Source organism: Bos indicus x Bos taurus, chromosome 27, assembly GCF_003369695.1.
Source record: "Bos indicus x Bos taurus breed Angus x Brahman F1 hybrid chromosome 27, Bos_hybrid_MaternalHap_v2.0, whole genome shotgun sequence".
Taxonomy (NCBI): domain Eukaryota; kingdom Metazoa; phylum Chordata; class Mammalia; order Artiodactyla; family Bovidae; genus Bos; species Bos indicus x Bos taurus.
Window position 1 is genome coordinate 2,379,319 of NC_040102.1, and position 17,656 is coordinate 2,396,974.

The following is a 17,656-nucleotide window of genomic DNA, read 5'->3' on the forward strand; positions in this document are numbered from 1 at the left end:
AGGAGACATAAGAGACATGGGTTCAGTCTCTGGGTTGGAAAGATCCCCTGCAGGAGGACATGGCAATCAACTCCAGTATTCTTGCCTGGAGGAGCCTGGCGGGCTATAGTCCAGAGGGTCACAAAGAATCAGACACGACTGAAGTGACTTAGCACCAGCACATAGACTCAAGTAGAGTCACATGTACAGGAAACGTTTAGTTCTCAGTAAACCTGTGTTAACTGCAAGGCCCAGGTCGGATGGCACCCCCAGGCCTCCTCTAACTGAGACTGAGTGGGGCCCTATGGGCTCCCAGACATTAAGGCACTTTTGTCCCCCATTTCTTCAGCTTCCATGGTGTCCCTGAGTTCCAAAGGGCAGACTGAAACAGTTGCTAATCAAAGGAGGAACAGCCATGAAGCCACCTCCTGAGGCAAGGTTATAGGGACCAGAGAAATTCATGGAGATTCAGGTTAGTTCAGTCCGACACTTTGCGACCCCACGGACTGCAGCACCCAGGCTTCCCTGTTCATCACCAACTCCTAGAGGTTGCTCAAACTCATGTACATCTAGTTGGTGATGCCATCCAACCATTTCATCCTCTGTCATCTCCTTCTCCTCCTGCCTTCAATCTTTCCTAGCATCAGAGTCTTTACCAGTGAGTCAGTTCTTCACATCAGGTGGCTAAAGTATTGGAGTTTCAGCTTCAGCATCAGTCCTTCCAATGAATATTCAGGACTGATTTCCTTTAAGACTGACTGGTATGATCTCCTTGCAGTCCGAGGAACTCTCAAGAGTCTTCTCAAACACCATAGTTCGAAAGCATCAGTTCTTTGGCACTCAGCTTTCTTTAGAGTCCAAATCCACATCCACACATGACTACTGGAAAAACCATAGCTTTGAGTAGATGGACCTTCATTGGCAAAGTAATGTATCTGCCTTTAATATGCTGTCTAGGATAATCATAGCTTTTCTTCCAAGGAGAAAGCTCTTTTCATTTCTTGGCTGCAGTCATCATCTGCAGTGATTTTGGAGCCCAAGAAAATAAAGTCGGTCACAGTTTCCATTGTTTTCCCATTATTTGCCATGAAGTGATGGAACCAGATGCCATGATCTTAGTTTTTTGAATGTTGAGTTTTAAGTCAACTTTTTCACTCTTCTCTTTCACTTTCATCAAGAGGCTCTTTAGTTCCTCTTCACTTTCTGCCATAAGGGAGATTAGACCCACCTGAGACCCTGCACATACCCTCATCTTACCAGCAACCCTGCCCTTGGAGTCCACCAAACCCAGTGTGTTGTGACAGTTTTGAAACTTTGCAGTAGAAAGAAGAATGTAAGGCTCTTACTGCCTTGATCCTTATCACCTACTCCCAACCCGAAGTCCTGACTATATAACATCTCCCTATTCCCCAGGGAGGTGAGGGCACAGTTATTGAGGTTCTAGCCTACAGTGTTTCCTTTTTGCCTGACAAGGAAATAAAGCCACTCTTTTTTTCTCCTCTGTAACTCTGTCTCCGAATTTCTGTTCAGTGTCAGTGCATAGAGATCCCTCATCTGCTAGACAGGAGATGGTGTTGACTCCATCAGGCCCTTGCAATCCTTGTGGGAGATTCTGAGAGAGCTATATCTGTGTTTGTGCAGTACAACATGGGGTGTATTTGAGAACCAGCAGATGCAGGGGAAAGCTCTAAAAGCGGGGCACAGGGTCTTCTTTTGAGAAGGAAATTATTTTGACAAATAGAATGTACATATGCAGAGAAGTCTCTCACTCTTGTGCCAAGAGGATACTCCCTAAACTCTTCTCAGAGAAAAGGAGTGGGGTTAATCATCACAGTACTGATGCCATGTATAAAACAGATCACTGATGAGAACCTCCTGCACAGCACAGGGAACCCTGTTCAGTGCTCTGTGGTGACCTGCACGGGAGGGAAATCCAAAACAGAGGGGTTTATGTATACATGTAGCTGTTGCACTTTGCTATACAGAAGAAATTAACACTGTAAAACAACTATACTCCTATAAATGTTTTGAAAGATAAATCAACACAACAAACTTCACTCAACGACCCTCACGAACCACAGATTTCCTGGTCTTCTTCCCATTGCTGCCTCTCTTCTTGGAATCCTGAACCCCTTTCCCCCTTGTTTTAGCTTCAGAAGCTACCTAAACCCCCAAGTTCTAGCCACTCCTGTGAGTGACTCTTGTCTGGGTTCTTGCAGGTGTCTGTGAGCCCATGAAACGTGTGTACTCATAAACTTGTGCTAGTTCTCCTCCTGCTGAGCTGTCACGGGCGGGTCCCATCACCCACTGGAGAACCTCAGATGACACAAAAACCTGCAGACTTGGATGACTGTGTAACTACAGGGGTGTTGACGGTATATGTGGGTGGGCAGGAGAAATGAGAAGAGGAGGAGACTCTGGAAGAACTGGAGGAGATGATTCCTCCACAGTGCTTCTGAGAAAGTGGGAGCTGAAGGGGTCATTAAAATTAAACATAAGCAGGGGTGTGTGTGTGAGAAAGAGAGGAACTTGAGTGTATTAAGGAGAAAGAGAAACAGCCACTGGAAAAGCAATGAAGGGAAGATAATTCCCACTTGGAGAAAAGTGAAAGTGTTAGTCACTCAGTCATATCTGACTCTTTGGGATCCCACAGACTGTAGCTGCCAGGCTTCTCTGTCCATGGGATTCTCCAGGCAAGATTACTGAAGTGGGTTGCCATGCCCTCCTCCAGGGGATCTTCCTGAGCCAGGGATCGAGGCCCTGTCTCCTGCATTTCAGGCAAATTCTTCACCATCTAAGCCATTAAAGTGAAAAGTGAACTGAAAGTGAAGTTGCTCAGTCGTGTCCAACTCTTTGAGACACCATGGACTGTAGCCTATCAGGCTCCTCCATCCATGGGATTTTCCAGGCAAGAGTGCTGGAGTGGATTGCCATTTCCCAATTCCTACCTTAAATGCCCTGGAAAGAGTAGAAAGAAACATTCTAGAGTCTAGTGCATTGGAGGGGTTGCCTGCAAGAAAGGGATCATTCTCTTGTCTCCAAAAGGGGGAAGGGCAGGGGTGTAGGAGACCTCTGTGCTGGCCTGGGAAACTGTCTCTCCACTGTTCTCTGTGTACCTGGGCACACACACCAGCCTTCCAGCGGGACTTGACACCCTTGCTGAGACACAGCGGGGTCCAGGTGAGAAGGAATGACAGACACAGGTGGACACAGAGAAATCCAGGCAAGGTCTCCTGTCTCATTCCTTAGGCTGTATCACCCTGTCTTTTTTTCCCCCTACCTGGATTCCTATTTTAAAACACTCAAATTCTGGAAATGTAAATTTATACTTTAAGTAACCACTGAAGTAACAAGGTCTGAAAGTTCAACGCAAAATGCCATCCTCTTTTAGTAATGAAATATTAAACATTTTCGAGGGCAGTCTATAAAATTAAAAAAAACAAGTGATATCACCATGTTAAAAAAAGACTCCACTTTTGACATTTTTTTTTTACTTCATTTGAATTAACAACATTGAAGAAAAGGCCAGCTAAATTATTGTGTATGAAATGAAAACTTTGAACTTTTTCACATGTCAGAAAGCTTTGATGATGGTAGATTCTAACTTTTTTTAGAGATCTCACATTTTGATGGTTTAAAAACACATAAAGTTCATTCCCTCTCTATCTTTCTCCTTCCCCCACCGCCCCCACCCCCGCTCTGGCATAACTTGAACATGGCTTGAATAGTATACAAGGTCATTACTTTGACCTGAGAGAAAGCTTAAATGCATGAAAGACAGGGTCAGACCCCCTTCCCTTGTGGACATGAGGCAGGAGATAGATGGACTCCAGCTTAGATGTTACAGTCAGCCTCCTTTTTACATTTCCAGATGGAATAACAACAGGAGCAGGGCAAATGCTGGACTTTGCTCCAGTGAACACTTAAGACAACAGTCATAGTGGAGACAGAGGGGAGCTGAGCCCTGCCCAAATGGGAGATGGAGAGACCACACGTCCCGCCTTCTAGAGGTCAAGGAGACCTTCCTGACTACATAGGTGCAGAAAAGGCCCCCCAGTGGTCAAAAGAAAGGGGGTCCCACCCCACAGCAGGTGATGCCAACCTACCCACAGGCCTCTGCACTGAAACCCATCGTGGCTAAGAGATGCACACGCACACAGGGATGGACCCTGAGATGCTCCAGACACGGACTCAGAGCCAGGTGATTGGCCAGAGGAAGCCAGAAGAAAGGCCTGTGTAAGTGATTCAGACCACCCGAGGGCACGACTCCCTCTCTGAGCACACCCGGTGTCTATCCACACATACTCCTTTTCCTCCTAGTACCCTTTACAGGTTTCACTACTGTCTGTCTCTTTGCGGACATTTATTTTGACAAAACCAACAAACCAGGGCTTTGCTGCTGTCCTTGGTAGTCGAGTGGCCAGGATTCAGCACTCTCACTGCTGTGGCCTGACCTCAGTCTCTGGCTGGGAACTGAAATCCTGCTGTGAGCTACTGCAGGTGGAGGCCCCCCAAGATCAAAGACACTCCTTGTACTCTAGTCCTGAAGGGGTAACACCTGCATGGAGCCAAGAGGACACAGTGACAGGTGACAAGGCTATGTGACAATGGGGATAAGAGGGTCCCAGGGGTGATGTGGCCACTGGAGGAAGACAGAAGGGACCCTGGTGAAGCAGCGCCTGACCTGCTCCCGGCATCTGGTCCTGACCTGTGTGAAGCCTGGCAAAGACTCTATTCCCACTAGAAAGCCATGCTCCACTCTGGACTCTCCAGTTGTGCAAGACTTTAACCAGCTCGGATATTCATGCTTCCACAGAATTTAAGTGTCAGATGCATCCCCAGGTGTGGTAGGAGTCTTACCTTGGTAAGTGAGTTTAAACCCCGGCCGGTTCTGCGAGTGGTCGCTGTAGAAATGGATGAGCGTCTCATGAGTGGTGCTCAGCAGGGCGCTGGGCAGGTCAGGGCCGCTGAACTGCCCGATCATTGGGCTGGTGTGATAAGGGCCATTTTGAATTTCAAGGTAATCATGATTAGCTTCGGTAGAAAAATTCAGAAATTGAATATGTGCACCTATGAAAAAAACAGGCAACACTGGTGAATACTGGTATCAAAATTTTTTATAATGCTTATCAACAGAGATTAAAACCACATCAGTTTCTTCCAACAATCTCTCTCTAGGAGGCAGAGTGGAGGAACATGAACATTGTGAATTACAACAAGCCTTGGTTTGGTTTCTCCTCTGCTGCCCACCAGCTGTGTGACCTTTGTTCGTGTAGTGAATGCTCCTAAGTCAATTTTTTTTGTGAAATATGGACATTACTGGCACTGCATCACAGAGGCATGCAGGTGTAATTCTCAGAATGGCAACTTATATCCACACACAATGGCAGGGATTCTTGTCCAGCTGCTATTATAATCCTTACAATCAGAAACATAAGTTTGCAATTGTCAGTTAATTTTCAGCTTTATCAAGAAAGAAGCCAATATAGACCTAACAAAATGCAACACACTTCAGAAGTGGCTTTTAAGAGGATGCTCATACCATCTCACCAGAAATCTCTTAGTTTGAAAACTTATGTTTTGACTGTGTAGTGCCTGCAATGCAAATTACTGGTGTTTGCAAGAAACCTGCTCTGGTAAACACCACGCTGATTCTCACAACTGAATTTATTTTAACAAGAGGCCAAGGCTGTCCAAAGGACCCACGTTGCTGGCATAATATTGATCAGTGTGCCAGATAAGCTACTATTGATAATTTAGAAGAGAATCAAAATAACTTAGAGTTATTTGCTGTGGTATTGTGGCATGGTTGAAAATTTGACTATTGTTCCTAAAATACTTCTTAATTCACTTGAAGGTTTATTCAGAATGCCAAAGATAGTAGTTTTTGCATAAATCAAGGCAATTAAGTTGGGTTTATAAAGCCTAAACTAAGAAAACCAACAGCTATTGTGGATCACTCTCTCAGCATGTGAAGAAAGCTTTATTTTGTGTTATTCTTATATATATATATATATATGTATAAAGCTCTTTTTATCCATCTATCCATATATATAAAGATCTTTTCATCTATCTATCTATATATATATATATATATTACTTTTCATCTAACATATCTGACACATTTCCTAGGTTTTAGGAAATTAAAGATATTGTTATATTAAAGATCATGTTTGCAAGGGTTACCTTACTTAAGCATAAATGCCGAGAAAATGTAAAGCCATCATATCTACTTAGTATTGATGGAAAACATAGGTAACATAGGTAACAAAAGTCTGAAATCAGTAAAAAAAAAAAAAAGAAAAGAATAAAAGCTCATGCAAAGAGTAATAGGGAAGAACAACCTACAGCTACTCAATAAATTTTAAAATTCTCCAAGAAACACAATTTTATCAATTATGGAGAAAACTTTGTTAGGAGGAAGAAAAGCGTGAATAATGGCCTTTCTGGTTGGACACAGTGTAAGTCCATTACCACACTCGGGATTCAGTTTACCAAGGTGACCACTGTTATTACCATTATTTCACAGGTGAGCAAAATAAGGCACAGGAAGGCTGGGTGTGATGTCCCAGGTAACACAGCGAGATGCAGAGTTAGACTGACACCAACTCTGATGGACAGAGAACTTGTGTTCTCTGGTTTATCATGGAAACATGCTAGACACAAGCTAAGCATCTCATGATGTTACAAATATTACAAATTTTTGGAGAAAGTTATTTTGTATTAAAATTATCACCCTAGTTTGATAGAGAAAATTGGAAGGAATTTCAGAATATTTCAGGAAGAGACTCAAAAAGTAAAAAGCAGAAGAAAGACTTTCAGTGAAAGGTCTTTAACAAGACTACAAAACCTTGGTCATTTTTAGAATGAGCAACTCAGTTTCTTCCACACCGTCCAAGTGTACATACAGCGACACATGAGCAGGGAGTGAAGGAACAGGCCGGCCTGGGGCTGGCCTGGCTGTTCTAACGCCAGGCGCCACAGATGACCCACAGGCAACAAAGCCATACATTCAAAACATTCCTGTAAATATGTAAAAGTGTCAAGCATGTCTCTGTTGGAGAGACCTCCATAAGCTAAATCATTTTCTTTATACATCTCAGTAAATACGTTTAGTTGAAAGAAATTTGGAAGCAAGGAAAGAAGAAAGACAGAGAGAGGGATTGAAAGAGACAGAGAGAGAGAGGGAGAGGGAGAAAGTAAAGAAGAAGGAGGCAGGCGGGAAGGAGAGAAGGCAGGACCGATGACTCCTAGCCCCTCCTCCTCACCTGTCACCTCTCTGCCACCTGCTGTGAGAGCTGAGCCACTTGGCCAGTCTGTAAGTTGCAGGTCAGTTAGCATCTGATCTACTTCCTTACCTACTGTTGAACTAAAAACAGTTTGCTTTTATAGCCTGGCCCAACATCTGACAATAAAGAGGGTTTCTTTTTTTGGACTAATTAATAAACTATACTAATGGATTTAAAAAAATATATATTTTTGGTGGCTGCATCAAGGCCTAGAACCTGTATGGTCCACAGAGTTTCATAAACACCCATCACATTCTTCATGGGAGGAAGAACACAGAAGCCGACATAAGAACAATCAAAAACGAATGATGAATTATTGAAATTTCTATTTTTCATCCAAAAACTATGAGATAGGATGTGAAACGAGGGCAAGATTAGAACACTTAAAATATTTATTTCCTTTTTGGGTATAAAATCAAATGGCAGGGAAACGGCTTAAAACGGGCTCATTTCATATGTGCATATGCAGATGTCAGATGAATTCATTCAGAGATACATTTGAAATTCACAGAACGGCCTGGTTGAGAAAGAAATGAGAGATAGCAAGCAGATCAAGGGGCACAAAAACCCTAAAAGATGGCCAATATCTCCAAAGTAAAGGAAATAGTGAAAGTGGCCTTTCCCTGATTTGGAATTAATCTTGAAATGGAAATGGGATTATGAAAATTATAATTTTATGAAAACTTAGCATATTAAGCAGGATAAAGTATCCAGCCCCATATCAAACCACCTAACATGTATCAGGAAAGAGAACTGAGCCCAGCTCTAATCTGGTTTAGAATGAAATTTTTAGCTATCTAATTTTCAGTGAATTGTGTCCAGTTTGACATCATGAAGCCAAAATGAAGGGATTAAAATAAGTGTAACCTAGTTATCCTTCTATTATCTCACAGAATACCAAAAGTGTGTTATTGCAACAAGAAAACCCATCTGAATGCCCATCTAGGGTGAAATTTACACTGACCGTCATTACACATTGGAAATTAAGTGTCAGGAAAAGGCATCTGCTGAAAGGATTTTGAATCTGGACTTGACAAAACTTTGAATATGTAAGCTGACCATAGCTTCAGAGTTAAACTCTTGTCTCTTGGTTGACAGACCCTGTGGATAGTAAGTGCTCTATTGTACATCATCTGTGCATAATAAATATATAGCAAATGAGTGAATAGTTTCAGAATTTAGAGGGAGTATTCTAAAGAGTCTTTTATTTCATCCCTATGCTTCTAGATGGCCCAAAGCCATGGCCAATTTTGACCCCATGCTGTGTGATGTAAGTGCAAGGGTTTCAAATATAAAAAGTAAAGCAGAAAACACAAATGATTTAATCTCTGTTAAATATGCTTTTAGAAACTTTCAAGAAAATAGACAGAAGTTCTGTTTGATTTGGAGAAGGCAATGGCAAGCCACTCCAGTACTCTTGCCTAGAAAATCCCATGGATGGAGGAGCCTAGTGGGCTGCAGTCCATGGGGTCGCTACGAGTCGGATGCGACTGAGTGACTTCACTTTCACTTTTCACTTTCACACAATGGAGAAGGCAATGGCAACCCACTCCAGTGTTCTTGCCTGGAGAATCCAGCCACACAAAAGAGCAACCCAAATTTGTGGAAAGGAAAGGAAAGGAAACAACATTAGAGCATTTGGCCTAGTAACAAAGAGCAGTGAACAGTTAGGTAATGCCTTCTCCGTGTCAGGCATTTGCTTCAGAACAGCTGTAGGAGAACAATATTTTGTGGTATTCCTTTTAAAGATAAGTGACAGCAGTTCCAAAGCATGTCCACAACTTGCAAATTCATACCAGCAGTCACTTACAGAACTAGGATTTCTACTCGTCTACGCTCAGAGCCCAAAGACATGGGAGACCACCATGTACCATGCCTGCCCCTCAGGTGAAGTCCTGTGACTGCATGCTTGTAACAGAGCAGGGCCCTATGGTCCTTTACCTCCTATGTCCTCAGCCTGCCTTTTGTCTGTGGAAAAACTTCAGCCAATGAATAAGTTTAATCAGAGAACTGAGAAAATGTAGTAACAAAGGAAAACAGGCAAAAGAGGCCAAATAATAATAATGATACTACTAATAATAATGTGTTCTCACTAAGCGTAGTCAAGAACTTTTAGTTCTGTCTCATGGGCTATAAATAATAATCTGAGCCATGTCCTGTGAGCTGTCTTATAGATACTGAAACCTCCGCACCAGGTGGATAAGTTAACTACATGATGACCAGGCTGTAGTCATGACATAAGCTGCCACAATTCTGAGAACTGTCCTCAAAGAAATGGGATCAAACCAACACTGAAACTGAAGATTGAAACTGTGCTTAAAATAATCAAGATGCTGCTGGTCAGACCACCGATGACCAACTTGAAGATGACCATCAGAGCTGACTGTGCTGTTTCTCCATGTAGCTCCCTCCCTCAGCCTATGACAGCTCTTGTCCACTGACCATCATTGGCTGGGAGGGGAGTCCGCCTTTGGACAGATGTCCACCCTCCCCATTGGATGCTGGCATGAAAATCAAGCAAACTTTCCTTCCCACCAACCTGGCCTCTTTACTGACTTTAGAGTGGGGAGCAGCTGGAACCCCGCTTTTGGTAAACATGCTCTCACTGAGGCTGGATGCAGAGAGCAGTTGTCAGGGGGTGAGTAATTAGCAAGTGGAGACATAGGTGGGCTTTCACGTGATACCAGAGCGACGGGTCATTTTGCATATATAATTAAGCTATTGTTCCATGGGTGTGGGAGAGAAGTAGGATTAATCAGAAGAATTATGTGACTGAGCTGGCTCCTGCTGAACAAGTGTGTCGGACGTCTAACAGGCAGTCCCATGTATATTTGCTTGTGTGAAAAGATCAAAAACACTGCAACAAACCTTCCTCTGATGAAAAACATCTAACCTGCTTTTTCTCAAGAAAAAGCACTGCTGTCTCATATTCTGGATAACTGTGTCTTTCAGGATGGCTGGGGGAATTGGAGACAGCTGTACAGTAATTATTAGCAAAACAGTCATTAATACCTAGGCAACCCAAACCCAAACTGACAATCCAGGAACCAGGAATGCACATGCCTCTTTCCTGTTTTAAAATTTCATGTTTAGGAGTATATTTATAGATTACACAACTTGTCAGAAAAACCCAGTGTGGTACTATATGTTCAGTTCAGTCACTAGCGTCTGACTCTTTGTGGCCCCATGAACCACAGCACGCCAGGCCTCCCTGTCCATCACCAACTCCTGGAGTCCACCCAAACCCATGTCCATCGAGTCGATGATGCCATCCAACCATCCCATCCTCTGTCATCCCCTTCTCCTCCTGCCCTCAATCTTTCCCAGCATCAGGGTCTTTTCCAATGAGTCAGCTCTTCACATCAGGTGGCCAAAGTATTGGAGTTTCAGCTTCAACATCAGTCCTTCCAATGAACACCCAGGACTGATCTCCTTTAGGATGGACTGGTTGGATCTCCTTGCAGTCCAAGGGACTCTCAAGAGTCTTCTCCAACACCACAGTTCAAAAGCATCAATTCGGTGCTCAGCTTTCTTTATAGTCCAACTCTCACATCCATACATAACCACAGGAAAAACCATAGCCTTGACTAGACGGACCTCTGTTGGCAAAGTAATGTCTCTGCTTTTTAATATGCTGTCTGGGTTGGTCACGGAGAAGGCAATGGCACCCCACTCCAGTACTCTTGCCTGCAAACTTCCATGGATGGAGGAGCCTGGTGGGCTGCAATCTATGGGGTCGCGAAGAGTCGGACACGACTGAGCAACTTCCTTTTCACTTTTCACTTTCATGCATTGGAGAAGGAAATGGCAACCCACTCCAGTGTTCTTGCCAGGAGAATCTGGGGACGGCAGAACCTGGGGGGCTGCCGTCTATGGGGTTGCACAGAGTTGGACATGACTGATGTGATTTAGCAGCAGCAGCAGCAGTAGGTTGGTCATAACTTTCCTTCCAAAGAGTAAGTGTCTTTTAATTTCATTGCTGCAATCACCATCTGCAGTGATTTTGGAGCCCAGAAACATAAAGTCAGCCACTGTTTTCACTGTTTCCCCATCTATTTGCCATGAAGTGATTGGACCGGATGCCATGGTCTTAGTTTTCTGAATGTTGAGCTTTAAGCCAACTTTTCCACTCTCCTCTTTCACTTTCATCAAGAGGCTTTTGAGTTCCTCTTCACTTTCTTCCATAAGGGTGGTGTTATCTGCATATCTGAGGTTATTGATATTTCTCCTGGTAATCTTGATTCCAGATTGTGCTTCCTCCAGCCAGTGTTTCTCATGATGTACTCTGCATGTAAGTTAAATAAGCAGGGTGACAATATACAGCCTTGGCGTACTTCTTTTCCTGTTTGGAACCAGTCTGTTGTTCCATGTCCAGTTCTAACTGTTGCTTCCTGACTTGCATACAGGTTTCTCAAGAGGCAGATCAGGTGGTCTGATATTCCCATCTCTTTCAGAATTTTCCACAGTTTATTGTGATCCACACAGTCAAAGGCTTTGGCATAGTCAATAAAGCAGAAATAGATGTTTTTCTGGAACTCTCTTGCTTTTTCCATGATCCAGTGGATGTTGGCAATTTGATCTCTGGTTCCTCTGCCTTTTCTAAAACCAGCTGGAACATCTGGAAGTTCATAGTTCACGTACTGCTGAAGCCTGGCTTGGAGAATTTTGAGCATTACTTTACTAGTGTGTGAGATGAGTGCAATTGTGGGGTACTTTGAGCATTGTTTGGCATTGCCTTTCTTTGGGATTGGAATGAAAACTGACCTTTTCCAGTCCTGTGGCCACTGCTGAGTTTTCCAAATTTGCTGGCATATTGAGTGCAGAACTTTCACAGCGTCAACTTTCAGGATTTGAAATAGCTCAACTGGAATTCCATCACCTCCACCAGCTTTGTTCGTAGTGATGCTTTCTAAGGCCCACTTGACTTCATATTCCAGGATGTCTGGCTGTAATCTGTAGCAAATTATTCTGAAGCATAACTGTATCTATTCTAAAAAGCTAGGTACAGTCATACTATTTTGCATGTATTTAGGATTTCAGGCATAAAGTTCCTTTTTGGTTATTCAAGATGCTTTTTCAAGCCTAGTGCTAGGCAATATTAAACATTTTAAAGACAACTAGTTTTAATTATAATATTCCATAAATCTTTTTAACATTTAAACCTGTCTTGAAATAAATGCTTTCTTATACTCATAGATCATGATCATGAAGTCAGAAGATCCCTGTTCTTTTTTTCCCTGAATTACTGTCTTGTGTACTGGTTTCTCAGTGAGAGAACAGTGAAAGGAAGCATGCTGACTAGCAGCCTTCTCACACCATGAAACAGTGAGGCTGGGAAAATAAGTTAATAAAATGTACATATCCATTCATGAGTAAACTGTTTCTAATGAGGTTTGAAAGAAAAGTGGGAAGTATTTGAAATAACAATTTAAAAACCAGCTAGCATTTTGCTGTTGTTATTTACAACATGCCAAGCCCTATACTAAATTTCTCGCCTGAGCTGTTTCAGTGAATCCTCCCTAACCCTGTGTGGTTATTTCATTTTTAGAGATGCGGAAAGTGAGATTCCTGGGGTTCACTCAGTTCAGTAGCCTACACTATTATTATTTTCCTAGTAAGTTTGTGGCCCTCAAGATGCTGAGGCCCTGCTGGAACCTTGCGGATCAACTGTAACTCCAATCCAGCCCCTGACATCTGACTCCAAACACGGAACCGACCCTGTCCAGATCTTGAGATTCTCAGGGTGAAAAAACAGACCAGGCTTTGTGGATGGCTGAGCCAACATTGGTTAAAGTCAAAGGCCTCTGTTTGGTATAGCACAGGGCAGAATTATAGCCTCTCTGCCCAGAGAGTTCACTGTTTAAAAAATAAAATTTAAAAACCTGGAACAAATAGAGCACCTCCATGACCCCTGTGAACTGTCCCCCCTTCCTTATGCCCCCACATGCTGGGGCCCCTTCAGGGGTCATGGAGCTGAATCTCACGTGTGCTTTCCCCAGTGGGGGCCCCTTTCCTTGCACGCCCCTCCTTTACTCTGGTGGCCGTACGCCCTCCCTTTTAGCTGCTCTCAGCTGAGCAGGTAGACTTCCCCCAACCCCTTCCTCCTCCTGGAACAGACTCTTAAAGCAAAAGCTTTGAAAACTTAATTAAAATATATAACCTTCTTCCAGGGCAATGATTTCCACTTATGCTTCTGTTCACCCATCATTCAGCTAACATTTATTTAGTGCATAAGTACTCAATTACTATGGACATTCTGGGACATTCCCTGAGTAACTAATCTGGCACCCTCATCACAGTGTGTACTTTTAGGACAATTGCAGGTGGGGAAAATCCAAGTTAATGAACTAAAATATAAGGAAACCATGAGACAGATGAGGAAAGGTATGACAGAGAATTAAAATTTCACAAAGACTGTGCATTTCTGAAGCAGGCCAAGAATGGGATTTTAGTGTATATAACAATTAAAATTATGAATTATTTAAGGTAGGTAACCTGGAAGTTCATAACTAAATGTGATTTTTATCATTTAGGTAATTTTCATAAACCTAAATCAATGTAAGGAATAATGATAAAATTTTATAAGATAATACTAAAATGAATCATAACCTGAAAAACACCTTAATAATTATTTAAAAGAAACCACTACCATTATTGACTTCCGGTGATAGATTATTGAAGGTGGTATTATGAATAAAGAGGTTGGTGATTGAATTAGGGATGCTACATTTTGCACTTCATGTGACTACTATAATCATTCTGCCAATTTAGTTTGCCTTGAAAAGATGTGTATGGCCGAATGACTTTTCAAATAACTTTCTATTCTCAAAGTTATTCTGCCAATGCTTTATTTAAATCTGTAAGCCATATTCAATTAAAGACACAGTTAGGTCAACAGAATAAGGCTCGCTTTTTACTTAGTCTTATTCTTTGCAAGGAATATATTAACAAGTTGGGTCTTGAGGAATTAAAAGATGTCATCACTCACCATAGCCTATGGGCAGGGAGATCTTCCAGGTGCAGTCCAGGTTGTTGGGGTAGGTGCCAGGGAACCCGGGGCTCAGGACCACTCCCCCCATGCTGTTCAAGGTGCCCCCGCAGGTCGCTGTTAGAACGACAAGTGGAGTGAGTGCCTGGGGGCCATGGCTTTCTAGGACAATTCACTCCCCCCACCCCCATGTAAGTGTGCTACCCTGAAGCAAGTCTTCAGAAATGGATTTGCCCCTAGCTTCAGCACATACATAAATGGGATGCCCTTTAGTTACTTCTGGGTCTAGTTCTCTCTGCTGAGCATTCACTGATTAAGAATAAAGACAGGTCTTCGTAGTTTATCTCCTTCTGGTCCACAGAGGCTCTCAGTACAGCTTGGTCAAGCTTACACACTTTGGTCAGTATCCCATTGTCTTCCAGGTTCTGAGTGCTTGTACCAGTTACTACTTACTGATCATTAGCCATGTGCTCACCTATGGGCTGAGATAAACACAGTTCACTGCTTGATTCTCATCACAACCCTAAAAGGTGAGTATTATTATCATCCCACTTTACAGACAAGGAAACCAAGCATGAGGAGATTAAGGAATTTGTCTAAGGGCACACACCTGGCAAACAGCACAACCAAAATTTTATTTCAGCTCTGTCTGGTTCTCGAATCCAAGTTTGTTTGCTTTAAGATTTATTTTATTTATTTAATGTTTGATTGCATTGAGCCTTAGTCGCGGCATGTGGGCTTTCTCTAGCTGTAGTAAGGGGTGGGGGCTACTCTTCATTGCAGTGCATGGGCTTCTCATTGTGGTGGCTTCTGCTGTTGCAAAGCACAGGCCCTAGGGTGTGCAGGCTTCAGCAGTTGCAGCTCTAGAGCATGGGCTCAGTAGCTGTGGTGCACGGGCTTAGTTGCCCTGCAGCCGGTGGGATCTTCCTGGAGCAGGGATCAAACCTGTGTTCCCTGCATTGGCAGGTGGATTCCTAACCACTGGACTGCCAGGGAAGGCCCTAGATTCCAAGTTTTAACCTGGATATGCTACCTTCAAAATTCTTCCCAGCTTTGTAATGCACCTAACTGAGACCACTTGTTCTGCAAGAAATCTCATCCTGTGAATATGGGTGTGACTGTATGTTCCCATCCCTGGACTTACCTTGGTTACGCACATTTTACACTGTTAATGCTGAGGTTTGACAGTAAAGAAACATGACTGACTTTATAACGCACATGCCAAATAATATAGAATGAAGTTCTAATACTTGGACTTGACCATTTCCAACCTGTTAAAATGGTGATTTCTTGTATTTCAAACCAATCATGCAAATGATGTTGTTTCTTTCAAGGAAGCCACAGGAAAAGGCTTTACTCATAGTCTAACAATGCTCTTACTAGGCAAAATAATTTCAGGAGCCTGATTTCAGAGACCCTCAAGATTTTTTTTTTTTTAATTACGGAGGTAGAAAGACTTTATCTGTTTTGGGTAAATTTGATATGAGGGAAAACCTAAACATCTTATAAAAAGTCTAATGAATATGGTAATTGTTCAAGCTAGGGAACCCTAGTCTGAGTGTCAACGGTGTGCAAGTTAAAAAATGTAAGTTTTTAAAAACACTTTAAATGTATGTTTGTGGGTGAGTGAAAAATTCCAGCAAAGTGTTGAACATTAAGTGTTTTTATCTAGAAAATAACTTATCAGGTTAATTCTTTGCAGGAGACACCACGTGTTTGAGAATAAAGTCTCTGGCCTGCTTTTACCCACAAGTCTGTGGGTGCTGTTGTGGACACTGGTGGGTCTGAGCAGCGAGCCTGCCTTCATTTGGCAGTGATGTTCCCCCAACCCCCCCCAGGACTCTTACAACCTGCACTGAGGTTAAACATGCAGGTCCAAGCACAAACCACATCAATGATGGAAACACCAAAACCACTGAAATATAAGTGACATTTTTGCCATTTTGATTTTGAGCATGGTTTGTACCAAGAAGAGAAAAAAGATTGGAAATTATAAAATATGAAAACATCTGTGTATATCTTCACTGAGGACTGAGACTTTCTTGCAGGAGCAGCTGACCCAGTGCCTGAATGATGGAACTGATCATCAAGACCCACGTCTTTAAATCAGGACCATGATGATCATCCCGGGAGAGAGAAAGGGCCTGATGTGAGTGAAACTCCTGTAGGCACACAGAGACAACCTAATTCCTTGAGTGCTTAGTTACCGTAGCGGGTGATCGTGCCTTTGTCTCAAAACACAAGAGCCACTGGATGAGTGCACAAACACGACCCCGAAAGCCATGCATCAATCTTTTTTCCTTTGTGATATTTTAAAAACCCCATCAATGGGCCGCTCTTATTTTATATTCATCTAGTGATACCATTATGTTCCTTCAGCCCTACCCTCAAGTTTCAGTCTCCTCCCCAGGCTCACTGTCACCAGCAGTTGGTGGCCTGACTTCCAGTCTCCTGCTGGAGAAACTCCCTCCCTGCCAGATCCTTTCTTATTGTTAAATAGTGTATTCAAAGAGCTACTGGTAAAGTGCTATCGCTAAAGGACAAAGTGTTTATCTTTATAAATGAGCAAGGGATCTTGGGTTTTAACTGGGTTTATGTGTCTCATTTTATGTAGATTCCTGATTTTCTGGTGAGAATATATGGAATTTTTGTTCCAAGGTATAGGCCATGCCCTGTCTGAGGGACCCCATGGTACAGGGAATGCCATCTCAGTGCAGGGCCCTGACCAACAGCTTGGCCATCCTGGGACTTGTCATGATGCTTAAAATAATTAATGTTGGGTAGGCTCTGGGCTTCCCAAGTGGTGCTAGTGGTAAAGAACCCACTTGCCAATGCAGCAAGCACAAGGAGGAGGGCACAGCAACCCACAGTATTCTCTCCTGGGAAATCCCATGGATAGAGGAGCCTGCTAGGCTACGTCCATGGGGTTGCAAAGAGTTGGACATGACTCAGTGACTAAACACCAACAACATATGAAACATGCAAAATAAAAAACAGAATTAATTTTATTTGGCTAATATAGGTAAGCTATTCGAATAAAATATCTCCTCACATAATACAGAGTGCCAGCAATGGCACATCATTTGATTGAATATCCACTGTGAGTTGATTTCATTTCAAAGCTTAAAATATTTGAATCCCCAAGTCTAAGGGAAAGTTCTTCACTTAAAAATAAGTAGGGAGATGGATGTTCTATGCCTGAGTCCCATTCCTGATGAGCCCCTCCACAAGAGCGGCTGCCTTTATATCAAATATTTTTTGATATAAAATACTGTCCATCCAACTCCATGCCACTTATTGGCACTTCTGAATTTTGTTTCTGGAGATATGATTTTCCTGAGGCTAATGGCATAAACAGAACCCTTCTCAGACTCTCAGACCAGATACGTTCATTCCTTCT

At 42.8% G+C, this 17,656-nt stretch overlaps 1 protein-coding gene across 3 annotated transcripts in view; it reads right to left on the reverse strand.

Annotated features, from left to right (window-relative positions):
• CSMD1 (CUB and Sushi multiple domains 1) overlaps positions 1-17,656 on the reverse strand; it is a 2,076,272-nt gene that overhangs the window by 174,305 nt on the left and 1,884,311 nt on the right. For all 3 annotated transcript variants that reach the window (XR_003509135.1, XM_027530260.1, XM_027530259.1), the window contains exons 40-41: positions 14,257-14,373; positions 4,840-5,049 (exon numbers count right to left, since the gene is read on the reverse strand). Coding sequence is in view for 2 of the 3 variants with exons in the window: in XM_027530260.1 (XP_027386061.1) it covers positions 4,840-5,049; positions 14,257-14,373 (327 nt within the window). In the remaining variant the exon portion in view is untranslated. The remainder of the gene's footprint in view (positions 1-4,839; positions 5,050-14,256; positions 14,374-17,656) is intronic.